The 15160-nt window shown below is 41.7% G+C and overlaps 1 protein-coding gene across 7 annotated transcripts in view; it reads left to right on the top strand.

Annotated features, from left to right (window-relative positions):
* CRTAC1 (cartilage acidic protein 1) overlaps positions 1 to 15160 on the top strand; it is a 695955-nt gene that overhangs the window by 157417 nt on the left and 523378 nt on the right. For all 7 annotated transcript variants that reach the window (XM_076066243.1, XM_032952553.2, XM_076066244.1 and 4 more), the window contains exon 3: positions 8799 to 8995. In XM_076066243.1, coding sequence (XP_075922358.1) covers positions 8799 to 8995 — 197 coding nt within the window. The remainder of the gene's footprint in view (positions 1 to 8798; positions 8996 to 15160) is intronic.

The following is a 15160-nucleotide window of genomic DNA, read 5'->3' as shown; positions in this document are numbered from 1 at the left end:
ACGGGCAAAATTCTGTTTTCCGCGTTTTGTTCGTGCATTTTTTACACGGCTGATGGTATTAATTTATAATCAATTGCAGGCAAGTCCGTGCTTACCCGCAGTATAGCGAATACTAAGATATGTTACGAAAAATGCCCATGATAATCGTATCTTCCAATTTGCTAAATTAACGTAATAATGTGTTTGAACAGTCAGTGTATATTATCGGTAATGCCATTTGCATCAGGAACATGGATAATGACAACAAAGTAAAATAAAAGCTAAATCGAGTGCATCAATAAGTACAAATGTGTAATTCACAAGTGTAATTCAGACATTCACTGTTGAGGAAAATTAGTGGCTCTAGGCAGGATCCATTGCTGTAAGATTGTATTAATGATGGACAACTGGTGGTGGAATAGCAGCCAAAGGAGAGGATATGCCCGAGAGGACGACCATCGCAGAGATGGAGCGATGAGATCAGTTTGTGTTCGCGTATACGACAGAAGGTGTCATCGCAGGACTGTGATGGTATGAGTGATGGCATGGAGAGAGCTTCATTCAGCAGTGGGTAGATAATGGCGGGTGGTGTAAGATAGATCATTTGTCTTGTAGTCAGTGAGTCTGTCGCAGAACTTATGAGGAAAAAGTGAGAACTCATTCTGTCTGCAAGAAACCAGAGGCCTGCAGCATTGAGGCCAAACTCTGACCGACCTATGCATTTCAACCGGATGGAAACAAAATGAATACACTTTTTTCACAATGCTAATCTCGGTGTATTTTGGAACATTTTCAAATCTCTACCTATTCCACCAATGTTTTTGGGAGCAGACATTTGGCATCGTTTTTTTCTAAAACAAAAAAAATATTTAATGTGCTAGGTGGCAGATGGGTTGTTGCATCACAGCAGCATGAGGGGAGATGGGTGGCTGCCTGTGAGTGCCTTCTTCCCACATTGGAGATCCGTCGAATGATGATGCCACTGTGGAGGTCGCGTTCAGGTCACGTGACAGGAAGGATGCCATTTGAAATTAATAAACATGGAAAAACGCCAATTCCTTTATGCGAATACCTCAAAAGCGCACATATTTCTCTCAAATCCAAATTGGACAGAAAAAACATAGGCCTTACATTTTCCCTGATGTGAAAGCATTTCCTGGGGGCACGGAGCGTGATGCTCGGGGCAAAATCAGTGAACCCCAGACACAGCGAGAGATATCGAAGCAGATCATGAGGAAAGCATTTTTTGAAAGACGAGACAAACGTAATGAAACACACACACACGTTGAGATACAGGTTAATTAATGAGCAGTTTACTGTAGTTTTACTTGATAACAATAGCAGGCAGTTATTTAAGATAAACTTGAGATGTTTTTGATGAAGCTGCTGGTCCCTTTACGTATGCGTTTCCTGACGGAGCTCCTGGATCAACACGTGATATACAAACACCGACACACGTAGAAGCAACATCGCAGATGATCGGATATCGAGAGGCAGACTTTGAGAGAGACATTCCTGTACGTGCACCCTCACTTATAACCCTCACTTATAATGCGGCATGGTCCATTGACGCGGGGGTTGAACAAGAATGTAATAATTGTGTTAAATTCGCTACAAAGTAAAAAAAAATACCTTTCTAATTCACATTTCTGTCCTGCACACGTAAGGGGCCGTCCATAAATGACGTCACGTGATTTTGGACGATTTTTGACCCCCCCCCACCGTCACACGGCGTCACAAAAAGTCAGACCCCCCCTCATATATGACGTCACAAAGCTCTGCCTCCCCCCCCCCAACCATATTCATTTTGAAAATAAAACATGCTTCAGATCGCTTTAAACTATTGTCATTGTAGTGCGTATTTAATGTGGCACTGCACTCTGATATTGTAAGAGTGTTGTTATAACAATTATTGTTATAACAATTCTATATGTATTTAAAGTTGCGCATTTTGATGTGACGTCACATTTCTCAAACCCCCCCCCTCGTCACTTATCATCACAAATGTCTGACCCCCCCCCCCCCCCCCAGGTGCGTGACGTCACTTATGGACGGCCCCGAAGACTATAAATAGACCTGTCCGGTAAATCATTATTTAAGGGTAGGACATGAAATAGCATTTCAAATAAAATTGGTGTGGTACATTAATGAACATTTCTATTCATTTCCACAACGCAGCTTTTGCTACCAGGTGGAAATTGCTCAGATGCCAACCTGCGAATCACAATGTATAACTCAAAATGTAACTGTAACCTTAACATTTAATGTAATGCGAACTCCTGCTGGCTCTCTCCGTATACGTATTATCACGGTTGGCTACGTACGATGCGAAAGAAGTTGAAGATACAGGTACAAATATCTTCTTTGGTTCTTTCGGTAAAGTCACGTAGAATGAGAATAAAATAATAAATTGATAAAATAAAATAACACAATAAAATTCTCACGACGTTTCGTCGTGAGAATTTTAAATCGAAATCAGGTACAAATACTTAACCAATGCATAATGAGCAGAATTGTCAACTCGTGGATTCAATGCGTAGATTTCATCAAAGTATTTTTAAACGTACGAAGAGCGTGATATTGTTGTCGGTATGTAGAGACACGTGGTGTGAGAGCGTGTGTTAAGAGTGTGTTGAGTGTGGGGCACCTTTTTTTTCCACTGGCTTAGTGGCGTGGGTGATTTCTTAGAGACAGCTGCTTGTCTATACAGAGAGAGAGAGGACATGCTTAGTGGTTCTGTACTTGCTGCGTTCACATATCCTGGTGAGTTTGTTATTTCGTCGGCGGAATCTCGTCACTTTACAAAAAAAGAAAGTTGCGCAGCAGATGCTTCATGCATGTGTAGTGATATGAAATGTTGTCACTATGGTTAGCGCCAGCCACTATTTCACATGTGCTGCTGAGCGCCGGGTAATGGAGGGACACGTGGACTGGGAGCCGGGGGCTCCTCACTTGATCCAGCAGGGGGCGTGACCGAGGGCGTGGCCGAGGGCGGGGCGAGCCCGCGCCCAGGGAAATAAAGCGGGAGGCCCCGACAGGGATCGGGGTCCGTTGTGGGGATCAGCCTGGAGTCCCGTGCCCTCTTCGTCTTCGCTCGTCGTTCGTGGGTCAGACAGCGTGTGTGCTGACTGGCCCGTTCGCTACACTAACGCGCACGCACATAGCGAACAGATAGCCACACCGAGTTGTTAGGGTTGTATCTATGTTGATTTGAATCTTTTGTTAGGGTTGTGTTTATTAAAAGGATTGCCTCCAACTACAGTGTGTGAGACTCAGTGTATAACACACTACACATGATTCACTGATTTATCTTGATATAATGTTTTTTACGCTCTAAACGAAAACGTAGCATTTTTTTTGCAGTGTAAAATAATTGCAGTGACTTATTGGATTGCAGAATGTCTGATGGGTAATTAGCATGTAAGTGACATTTTGCAAAGTGAATGCGGCATGACCAGGTATTTGTGTGAAATATTACTATCTTTCCATATTTTTCTATTTACATGACAGATGTTTCACATTGTCAAAGAGGTGATGTCCTTGCAGAACTGCACTTTAGAAGAGCAGCAGCCAGCCATTCCTTATTCCATCTTGAGAGTGTAAAGATAGGTACATTTTATCTAAAAATTAAGACGCAACATGGTCCCAACTGAATCATGGAAATCATAAATTTCACCTATCTTTACTCCTTCGGAGGAAAAAAAATAGTAAGAGCTTGCTGATTTTTTCCAATGCTATAGTTTAAGGGCCACCGGTGCTGTCAGTGTCTCGCGGTCTTGGACAACTTGACAAGATATTTTCACCAACCTTGTAACAAAAATATTAAAGTGAAATGTTTATCTTTACTCAATGGAAGGTGCACTTTCCCACACATTCTTATATCGCATGACATTCAAATAATATTTTCATTCTCTGAGCTAAAATATACCAACATTGAGTAAAACATTGTTTTTATAGGATTGGGACTGAGGGACAATTGAAAACCTATTTTCATTACCAGTGGCTGCCCGGCTTTCAACCCAAGATCTCAGGTGCTGGCTCTGCCATCATTACTACCTCTGAGCCACCCAGCCACCTCTGTGCTGCGATCTTTAATCATGTAATACATCTGCCATCTCGTGGAAAAAATCTAGGGAGGAAAGAGCCCATTGCACATAGATTATGTTACATCCCATCCACTGCAGTGACTACACCGTGTACAGTATACTCAAGTTGCACTAACTTAAGAGTACAGAATTATGTAAACTCTCATTGAGACACCCTAATAGTACATTGTTAAGCAATTGCATAACAGCTTTTTAAAAATACAGCTGTAAGCAAATTTTTTGAAATTATCTGGCTTAGGGTGGCTAAAATACAATTCTACAGACTTGCTTGTGCATGTCGTTTATGCAAAAATGGTATCGAGCAAAGCGTGGGCAGAATATTGGGTCAAGCAGAATTGCGCAGGGTTTTCGGGCGTTGACTTGCGTCAGCAGAAGCACTCCCGGTAGATATGACGGAAAGTAATTTCTGCCTCAGAAAAAAAATACATTTACATGATTAATTTGTTAATCAAGAAAACAGTCAATATAGATTGTTGCAATAAATTACAAAATAATCAATGTGCCAGCCATGTGAAGAAAATGGCGTGATTTCGGTTATGGGCCTAGCTACTGGTCATCTATTCATACAAGATATATTGCTTAAGAATAAAATCTGTATGTTGCTTTCTGCCACAATTCACTAAGAGCGCCAAATGTGTCAGTCACACTTGATCAGTGAAATTTTAATCCTGCAAAGCAAGCAAGCCTAAAATGCCAATTAAAATGTAGTACTCTTGCTATTATTTGTAACTTGAGAACTTAATGACATGTTTTTGATATCAGTTACTCAATCTGCTTTTGTATATTGAATGATTTTAAAACAAAAAAAATATATTAAGGTTATGCGACTTAATAACTTTACAGTTAATTTTAATTACATTACAGTATATACACACTGGGGGAGGGGGAGCAGTGGTTAGCACACTGCTGTACAGAACCTGGTGACACGTTTGATTTTTAGCTATGGCTTACCGTCATTGGCGAATGTTAGCTAAACCAATCCTGGGCCTCCGTTAAAACAGCCCACGTGATTGAAAGGTGTTGAGGCAGTCATCCTGCAGCAGATTGACGAAAGCCTTGAATTCATTATTTCTACCCATGTATGGAGCGCAGAAAGCCAATAGGTCTGCGTTGAATTAGCCACCGTATCGCAGATCCTGTAATCAATCTGTGGCGCACCGCCGAGGTTAGACCAAATAAACCACACCTCATACTCTTTGGTTCTATTCGGTAAAGTCACGTAGGTAAAAAATAAAACAACAAAAATCACGACGTTTCGGCCACAACACAAGCGGCCCTCATTACCTTCAGTCACAATCTGGTCCCTTCACCTGATGAAGGCCGCTTGTGTTGTGGCCGAAACGTCGTGATTTTTTGTTGTTTTATTTTTTACCTACGTGACTTTACCGAATAGACCCAAAGAAAGCTTCAAATCTAGAAACCACACCTCCGAATGGCATGGTTGGTTACGTACGGTAGGAAAGAAGTTCAACATACATAGGAAGTGGGAGGAAAGAGACATGCACCAAAAATTATCTGCACTTCAACTTTCTGTCCATTTGTCCACCTTTAGTGTTTACACCCTTACGATTTCTTTGCTCTTTTGTCTTCTCCGTCATTGCCTCTGCCACCCATTGATCCTTTTGCCCTTTCACCAATTGGGTTCGGCGTGCGAGTTATCGCCCGTGTCAGTCGCACCAGCGTGCTGCAGCATCCTGCCTCACTGATGGAGTTCTCCGCCGCTCTTCTCTTAATCTCCACTCTAAACTTTTGCTCCACGTTCACATTTTATAAATTCCAAAATATCACCCTTTCATTCGCTTGTCTCGCCACATTACCTTCAGTCAGAATTTTATTTTCATTGTCACATGATTGTTATTCGAGTCCCTTCCACACCAAAAAAAACTGCGAGAGACTTCCCCACTGTTTATATATTTCTGTCCTCCCATGATGTGATCAAGCCAGGAATATTCCACATCTGTTGGTGCCACTGTGCATTTGTTAACCTAACTGAACCTCTGCAACAAGCTCCCATTCGGTCATGGCACTTCCCATGTAATAGCACTGTAAGACAGATATCAACAGATAATTGTAATGTTCTTCAAGTACTACAAGCTTATGTTTACAGGAATAAATACATAAACATAGTTCTATTCTCAATACATAATCTGTCAACCTATACACTTTCTGGGCTGATGCCATGCAGCAGCATTTAAGTGTATATAAGATGGACTATCGCGGACATCCCTAGCTTCTAGTGCATATACTCGGGCTGTAACAGTTCTTAAACTGAATTCTTATCATGGCGCATGAATAATATCCTGCGTTTGAGACTCGCTTTTCTTCGGTGTGTGTATACATCTAGTACGTGCTGTGGGCGTGGTAGTGTAGCAGTTAGCATGCTGCACTACAAAGCCACCGATCTAAATTCAATTCCAGCTTACGGCCAACACCAGTGACAATTATCTGAAGCAGTCCTGGGCCTTCCCTAGGTCGAATTCATCCTCAAATGAAGACCTGGTGCAATGTGTAAACATCGCTACTCGGGAGACAAGCGGCCAAGCGTGGTGCTGGTCACCCACACCCTTGTGTGCCATGCGGGCCTTCATAGGTGCTCGGTAACTGTACTTCAACAGTTTGTTGAGACTGTACAAGGGTTCATTGCCTTTTATACTATGTGCTGCATTGAAACACTGCTGCCACCAAAGGTTAAAATGCACTGTAATGGTAAAAAACGACTAAATAAATTCATTAATCAAATCGTGACCCCTACAGCCACTAAAGATTGTACATGCCCGACATGGTAAAACACAAGGAATTGATTTGTGAATAGAAACATGACCAATGCAGCCCCGAGAGATTCCGCACGATCCGCGTGGTAAAAAAAGATCCAATCAAGATGTGATTTGATGTTGATTGGGTCACATTCTGCCCCGTGCTCAGTCATCCTGATTATCTGCTCAGATTTTTTCTTGTAAAAATACGATTGAATTCAATTTCAACTGAACCGATGACACACACTCTGACTTCTAAACATTTGAGGAATAAGTAAGTTTATAAATGATCAGTGCATTCTAACACTTAGATCATAAGACCCATATATATTTTTGAAATTTGTATATCAAACATGTCTGTCTCTTTTCTAAGATGCTGTTAGAATTTGGCATCATGTACAGGGTTTGACCTACACTTGAAGTGGAAACCTCATACATAGTGGATTTGCTTGCCAACATTTGCTGGCCAAATCCCAGAATAACAAAGACAAGCAGAGATTTGTCACTGAACTTCTTCCACTTTACAGCCGACGACGTGATAAATAACATGGAGTGGCTCGCCTTTGCCTTCCCCATGCCCACTCTGCTGTACACTGCCTTTTCTTTCGTAAACAACGCCGGCATCTCCACCTTGCCCCCCCCCCCCCCCATTCACTGTGGATCCCTTCCGTCGTTCACATGGTGGAATCCATGCAACACGTGAAGCACCCCGGGAAGTTATCTACAGTGGATGGGAATGTTGAATTGGCAGGCTCTAGGTGGTTTGTTACATCGCAAGACTGTGAGAAATGGTGACCGACTGAGGAGGCTATTATCCAGCAGTGGATTGATCGCAGCAGCTGATTATGTTGACGATAGCTTTCCCTGATATCCCCGCATTGCATTTATTAACGTCATATAGAGCCCTGAATCACTTTACCGTGTATCAAGGCATCCCATCGGTGAAATCCGCGACAAAACCTGCATTTGCCAGGGTGCTGATTTATCTGTCCGTGTTAGGGAAATACAGAGTAATATTTATCATGCTTACACCAAGTTCCGAGTATCTAATTGGATACGAGGTGAAGCAGAAGAGCGTAGACCACATCGGAAGAGAGATGGAGAGCTGTGAACTCGAGGTCAAGAGGCTTGATGCTGGAGTCAGGAGGCCAAACCATGGGGATGTGTGGCTTTATGGCAGTTATAGATATCTCATGCAGGAGGTCAAAATTCCCAACAGCAGGGTCAGGAGGTCTGACGGAGGGGTTGGCGGGGTCAATTTTAAGGAACGGAAAACCCAGTAGAGGGTTCGGGGCGATATGATGAGCTAACAGCCAGGGAGAGGGAGAGTCACGGAGACGTGCGGAAATGGGGAAAGGAGGTTGTGGAGACACCCGAGAGCTAACGAGGCAACTCTTACAACTGAGGTTATCACGAGAGATGAGTGGCTTGGCAGACACCAGCACTGGAAGCGTGCAGCCAGGCTCGATGGAGCACCATTCAATGTAACACAGTGCAGTGTTCATGTAATTTTTGCAAAAGCCCACGTGTGCTGTTAATTTTCACACATTACGTAACAACTAAAACTAGAAATATAAGTGAAAACGTTATTTAATCCTAATTTAAATCATTGCACTCACTGTCTGGCCAGAAACAAATATAACATGGAAAATCTTACCTTCTCGTGAAAATGTATTACCACAATATTCGTATCTCACAAATTTCCTCACTCTAAATTGCCACTTAATTAATGTGCTGCGTTGGTGCCTCTTTAACTTGTACGTAGAGGTTAGGGTTGATTTCAGTGATGTTTGCTTCCCTTTCCACAGCACTAATTAAAGCATCATGAACTGTAATTGCTGTGTAATCTGAAACGCACGATATTCTATTTTCAAACAAGTGCTAATGTAAACATGTGGGTTTTTGTGGACTATGGCGGTTCATTGGAAGACGTAATAGAGCAGGGCCGTCTCATTCACAGGTACAATGGGCCCAATCTGGTGCTGAAGTACAACCGCGCAAGTGGGCGTTTGGAGAATGTGGCGCTGGACGACAAGAGCTCCCCGTTTTACGCCCTGCGAGATCGGCAGGGCAACGCCATTGGTGTCGCCGCTTGTGACATTGATGGGGACGGCCGAGAGGAAATCTACTTTCTCAACACCAACAATGCCTATTCAGGTGAGCCGGGGGTTAAATCACCGGGGGTAGAAGCCTCTTGTTGGACCTTAGCGTCCACAGGGGTTCAGCGTCGGGCCAATATAAAAGCAGTGAACCTGACCTTTACGTGGCACTTATGTGGTTTAGTGCAACCGAATTCAAAGGTACTGCTGGAGTGTTGGAATTCAGTGGAAGGGCTCCAAAGTCATTAAAAGAAGTATGCCAGCAATAGAAAATGTCAAGGTCACGTCTGTGCTGCGATATTTTATTAATAACTACACCATGTATGGTAATACTCTTTGGTTCTATACAGAACCAAAGAGTATGGATCCTTGCAGTCACGAAAGCTTCAAATCTAGACATGTATGGTCAGTACAAATTATATTAAAACGGACATGTACCCACATATTCCCATTTGCTATTGCCTACACTTGTTTTTATTCTTTTTGCAGCAAAGAACACCACTGTAAATCTGGTTGTGACGAATGACACTGAAAATTATTAATTTTAAACTGGTCAATGTCAAGTTGAGATTATCACTGTTTTCTTCATACAAATTGGTGCAAGAGCCTATTTAATGCATGCTGTGCACAAGATAACATTGGGGGAATTGTCTTGCTATGGTTTCCTGTGGACAACTTTTGAACATTCGTATAAATAGTAACGGAAGAAATCTCCAGCTACTTTTTAACCAGAGGTCAGCACAAATGAACGTGATGTATTTTTAATTAATACCAGAGGGTTTCAAAAGCTTAGGTCTCTTCAACTGTTTTATGACCACTTTAAATGCAGCTGAGTGCTACATGAACATTTGAATGTAGATAAATTGGTATTGTAATTAATTAACAGATGAGTAATTCACTATGCCCGCTTGCAGTATGGAAGTCCGAGTGGAAGAGCCTTGCAGCGTTGTTGCATTGCGGAAACAATGTGACGCACAGACCGGTTGTTCTGTGGTCTCAGCGTAGTGGTCTCAGCCAAGCGACACATTTACTCTTTGATTTTGGGAACAGAATGGGATCAATAAGGGGCTGGCAGCGCCACAAATGCTGATCTTTTATTGCCAGTTTACGATTACCGTTGTGAATGTATTTCATGGAGAAAAACAGCACGAGTCCATAGGCTTGTTGACTTGCCTTACTTCTCTACGACATGTGGCCATTTCCATTGTGACTGTAATCCACCTGACTCGCAAAATAAACACTGAAGCTAATTTCAACTCATCCACGTATTCTACTCCAAAGCTTAGTTTTTGAATTTATTGTTCATATAACATCACACAATTCCTATTTTGGAAACCCCCACCCCCCTCCCCCAAGTAGTATTTCATATTTTGTCCTAAGTTGAAGTCATGTATATTCAGAAGACTTGAAGAGCAGGACATTGCCTCGTATTAAATAATAGCTCATGAAAGGTCTTACCATAGAAACGCTTCTGAAATATGTGACCTCTTATCCACTCTTGGAGCACTACCCTTTCCCACGTGCCCTGCTCGAGAGGTGTTCGTCACATGACAGTAAAATCGATATTTTTAATTCTCAGACCTAGAATTATTACCAAATGATGTGTAAAACAAATTAAACATGTAAACACAGTTGAATAGTGAGCTGCTGCCTAGATTCAAATAAAATCTCACAAATGCTGGCTCAATGCTCTGACCGTTAACCACCGGGCCTTCTTCGCTGTGGAACAGAAATTCTAATTGTTGTTATAAATCGAAATGGAGTATGTATGTCGAACTTCTTTCGCACTGTACTTAGCCAACCGTGCTAATCGGTTGGCTATACACACACCTTGTTGATTTTGACACCACAATCATAGTTGACTTCATAGCGATGCTGTAATAGTGGCCTAACTCTTGGTTTGGTGGCACATAAGTTTCCACAAATACGTTAGGTAAAATTGGTCAATTTTCCATTATTTTCTAAAGTTGGCTCTTTTACTATGAAATTTGATGCAAGCTGGCTTTCAGTTAACATCTGAATTACATTAATACGGGATTGACCAGTCTAATTAGGTATAGAGCACTGATTTCCTCAGCAATGCAGCTGCCAGTAAAACACCTCAAAGTCAGAATGATACATGATTACTAACGTTTAATTACATTTACACAAAATAAACACCTCTAATTATGTAATGAACACTTAATACATTTCACCAAATATTTACAATTAAAAATGTACTAACACTTAAAATATAAAATTTAAGGTACAGTTTAATGCCAGTCACCATCACCATTAAGCAGAAGTGGAATGATTATGTTCACAAGATGTGGAATGATGAACAGCTTCCGTGATCAGCTTGAAGAGTTTATTTTGTGAAATAAATGTGATGTTAAAACTGAGAAAGCACGAATAGAGCACGTAGCATCTAAGGGAGCAGGGATACTGATTTCGATTAATCAGATAAGTTTATACAGGTAGATTTATAATTTCTCATTCACAGGGGTCGACAACCTGCGGCCGCGGAGACGCATGTGGCTGCTCTTTAAGGGACCGCTTCGTGACGTTGTTTATTAAGGACCCACCGTCTCGTATTCACCACGTGCATTGCGGCTCTTGAAATATTTAGGTTTTTTTTATCGAATTCTAACAAAAAAATGGCTCTTCTTGTTGTATTGGTTGTCGACCCCTGCTCATGCACAACCACATGTTGTTACAATGGTTGAGGATAGTGCATTGCGTATGCTAGTGTTGATAAACACATCTCAGAATATTCTACGCAAGATTGGCATAGAGTTTGACGTTGGCTCTTACCACGGCTTAATGATCACGTGAAAAATGTTCTGGTAGAACTTTATTTGGTTCATTATGTATTTATTTTAGTCGTCTTTTCAGTTTACCTAGAATTCCGGCTTACTCAAAGGCTTTTCTCTATTACCTTTTTCGATGTTGCTTATCCACTTTCATAGGCAGCAAACATGAACTCTGTAAGTTGAGGCCACGCATCTCTAGTTATCCCAGTAACTTGCAGTTGTAGTACTGGTACAACTGACCACGAAACTAAAAACAACGTGCTCACCGATTTCGAATTGCAAATCTGGCTCTGTAAGTCACAAAAACAGTACAGTATATATTAATTTACCGAATAAAAAAAAAATAATCATTTATGTAAAAAATGAGAATTCTTGAAAATCACGGAGGCAGCCAGGAAGTTTAGAGGTCAGAGCACCGAGATAGCACTGCTGATGCCTGGGTTGGAATCTGGCACTCACTTGCATGCAATACCGGTTTACCAATTACTAAAAAATGAAGACTACAACGTTAAATTTAGATTTGCACTTCATTTGATGAAATTATAGCTCTGGAGAATAAAATACTGGTTTCATTATGATGATAATAAACATTACTCTCATGTGCAGGGGCAGGTGGGAAAGTGCTTCCCAACATTGCAAATCGCAGAAAAAATATGTCAACTTGTGCAAGTCCATCGGTTCTCGTCGCCATTCAACCATAACAGTCATTTCCCATCCCCCAGCCAGACACACTGGAATATCTGCCATGGCATCTCATAATTTTTCTATTCAGAGTTATTGCAGGGAAGATGCCTATCTTCTGGATCTGTTACAACAAGATAATTTTGGGTATATTTTCACACTTTGTTAAGTTTGAGTTTGCCATAAGGGAATACTGGAATTTAGATAGAATGTTATGTATCTGCAATGATGTTGAGATCTGGGATCATCGATCAATCAATATGTGGATAACACAAGTGCTTCTCGAATCCTTTACGATGTCAATATTATTGGTATTGCAACCCCTCAGGCTTCCTACTCTGTTATCTTGTCTGAATCAGACACGCGGTGTGATGAAGTGCTGGCTGTGCTGAAGTGAATGAAAAGCCGGACGGTTTCTCAATTCGTACGATGTCTTGGGTACTGAGACCTCCTCGTCTCATCTCCTTGCGAGAGACAAGGCCCAGAGAGAACCCTGACCTTCTGAGTCACATCGGTGCCGCACTTTATGAGACACCGTGAAGTATGGACACTCCTTGTGATCTGCATAGATAACACGAATGTAGGTCTCTCTTCATCTTCCCCATAGAGATATGTGGGCTTGATGAGATCGGAGACCCATGGGTCATTAATTCAAAATATGTATCGGGGGCATGATTCTCAGGTGAATTGTATCGTATAATCTTCATTTATAATGGGTTACGTAGAATAGCTACAGTATCACATGAGGAAATACGTGGACCATGATGGTATGATCCAGATTTTTTTGCATTAAAATTTTCTCCAATGGAGATGCACAACTGGTATATGGTGAGTGAGCTCACAAAGTCTTCGTAGATTTTGGTACTTCTTTACTCGTTAAAATTGAACACCCACACTCAATTCCACGTGATATTACACAGAAACATATCGATGATAGTCAAAGTAGCATTTGTCTCTCATCCAGACCACAGACCATTTGAAGTTATTCTCGAGTTATGTCATGGGCATAAAATCTCACACAAAACCCATAAAAATATAATGATCTTTCATTCTCACACTTCGCCTGTGCTCCTTCAACTCTACTGGCTTCCCGCTTACTACCGCTGTCTTTTCAAAAACCTGACGCTAGTCTTTAAATCTCTTCGTGGCCTTGCTCCACCTCATCTTGCCTATCTCATCTCCCTCTGTCCCCTCTCACCCTCTCTGTTCCCCATCTTGTCTCTGTCTCTCTCTGTCCCTCCTCCCTGTTCCCCATCCCGTTTTCGGTCCCTCTCCTTCCTTGCACCGCTCGACTGGAATAAACTTCCTCTGTACATTAAGCAGTCCCCCCCTCCTTCACCTCCTTCTGATACTGTCTTAAAGCCTCACCTCTGCTCCATTGCCCAGTCTCTTCCTCTTCCCTCCCCTCGCCCCCCCCCACTCCTTCCCATCCCCTACCCTACCATTTCGTGATACCTAAGTACCCTCTATCGCGCTCGCTTATTCCTCAATCCTTATACGCCCCTGCCATCAACATTCTATTCTGTCACCGTCTTTTTCTACTATGTCAAGTGTATTGAGTGAAAATACTCTATAAATATAACATTGGATTAGATTATGCATATGAGCAAATTGTTCAACATCTCACCCATTTTACTTTCATTGTACCCCAGCAGGCCTGATGGTGACCGTTGTAGCAGTTGTCCTAATCATGCACGTGTATGCAGTCAAAGTAGCTGTCGCATAACTATACGAGAACATAAGATACTTGGTCTCATATATATATCTACGTTGACGAGTGGTCCCTACAAATGTTGATGAGTGATTCACATTTAGACTTTTTCCACCATGATCACCACGGTGGCAAGATGTTAACTACCTAGCCTGGTATACAGGAGGTCGTGGGTTCGATCCTGATCCTGACACCTGTATATTTGGAGTTTGCATCTTCTCCCCATGGACGTGTGGATTTTTCTCCGGGTTCTCTGGTTTTTTCCTCAACATTTATAAACATGCGCTGAAAGTATTTGGCTGCTATAAATTTCCATATGATAAGCCAATTAGGTGGGCTATCATTTGTGGCCAGGTCACTTCTGAAAACAGCTATATAGCTCAGTGGGCCTTATCTGGTAAAGTAAAAAAATGGTTTCGTTGAAGTAGCTTATTCTGAAAGATGGACAGGTATTCTACGGCGTTTTGCTGATTGGAGGGTCATGTCAGAGCATCATGGTTCAGGGGAGATGGTTGTAATTGGACAATAAAGTTCCCAAAAATTAGCCAGAGGTAAGAGTTGTTTAACTAGTCCTATAATATACATTGTCGTTTCCCCTGTGCTTTTGGTATTTGTCATGCAAATGGCCTCATCACTGTTTTACACAATAAATCAACAGGGATGCCACACTCCATATTACCTACTAGGAAGCAATGTTGGCTGATATCACGACCCTCTCGTCGTCCAGTGTGTGTTGCTCTCCTTTGTAGATGACATCAGGTCAAGTTAGATAGTTTAACATTGTGAGAACATCAAGAGACCAGGATGAGTCTCATTTTGCTTGAGGCAGCTTGGGTCACCACGATGACAAACAATAATACAAATAAAATAAAGGACGGCAATTATGTAAATATAAATGAGTGCAAAAAACTACCATGTCACATGAGGCATCGAAAAATTGCGCAAATATAAATCGTTGTGAAATGATAAATTACCTGTAAGTCGGCTCGGGCAGAGAATTATATTTTACTGTAATCATAATACGATAACAAATTTATGT

Source organism: Petromyzon marinus, chromosome 11 (assembly GCF_048934315.1).
Source record: "Petromyzon marinus isolate PM22_M1 ecotype Great Lakes invasive population chromosome 11, UKy_Petmar_22M1.pri1.0, whole genome shotgun sequence".
Classification (NCBI taxonomy): domain Eukaryota; kingdom Metazoa; phylum Chordata; class Hyperoartia; order Petromyzontiformes; family Petromyzontidae; genus Petromyzon; species Petromyzon marinus.
Note: the sequence above shows the minus strand (reverse complement) of the source record. Positions and strands in the feature narration are given on the sequence as shown.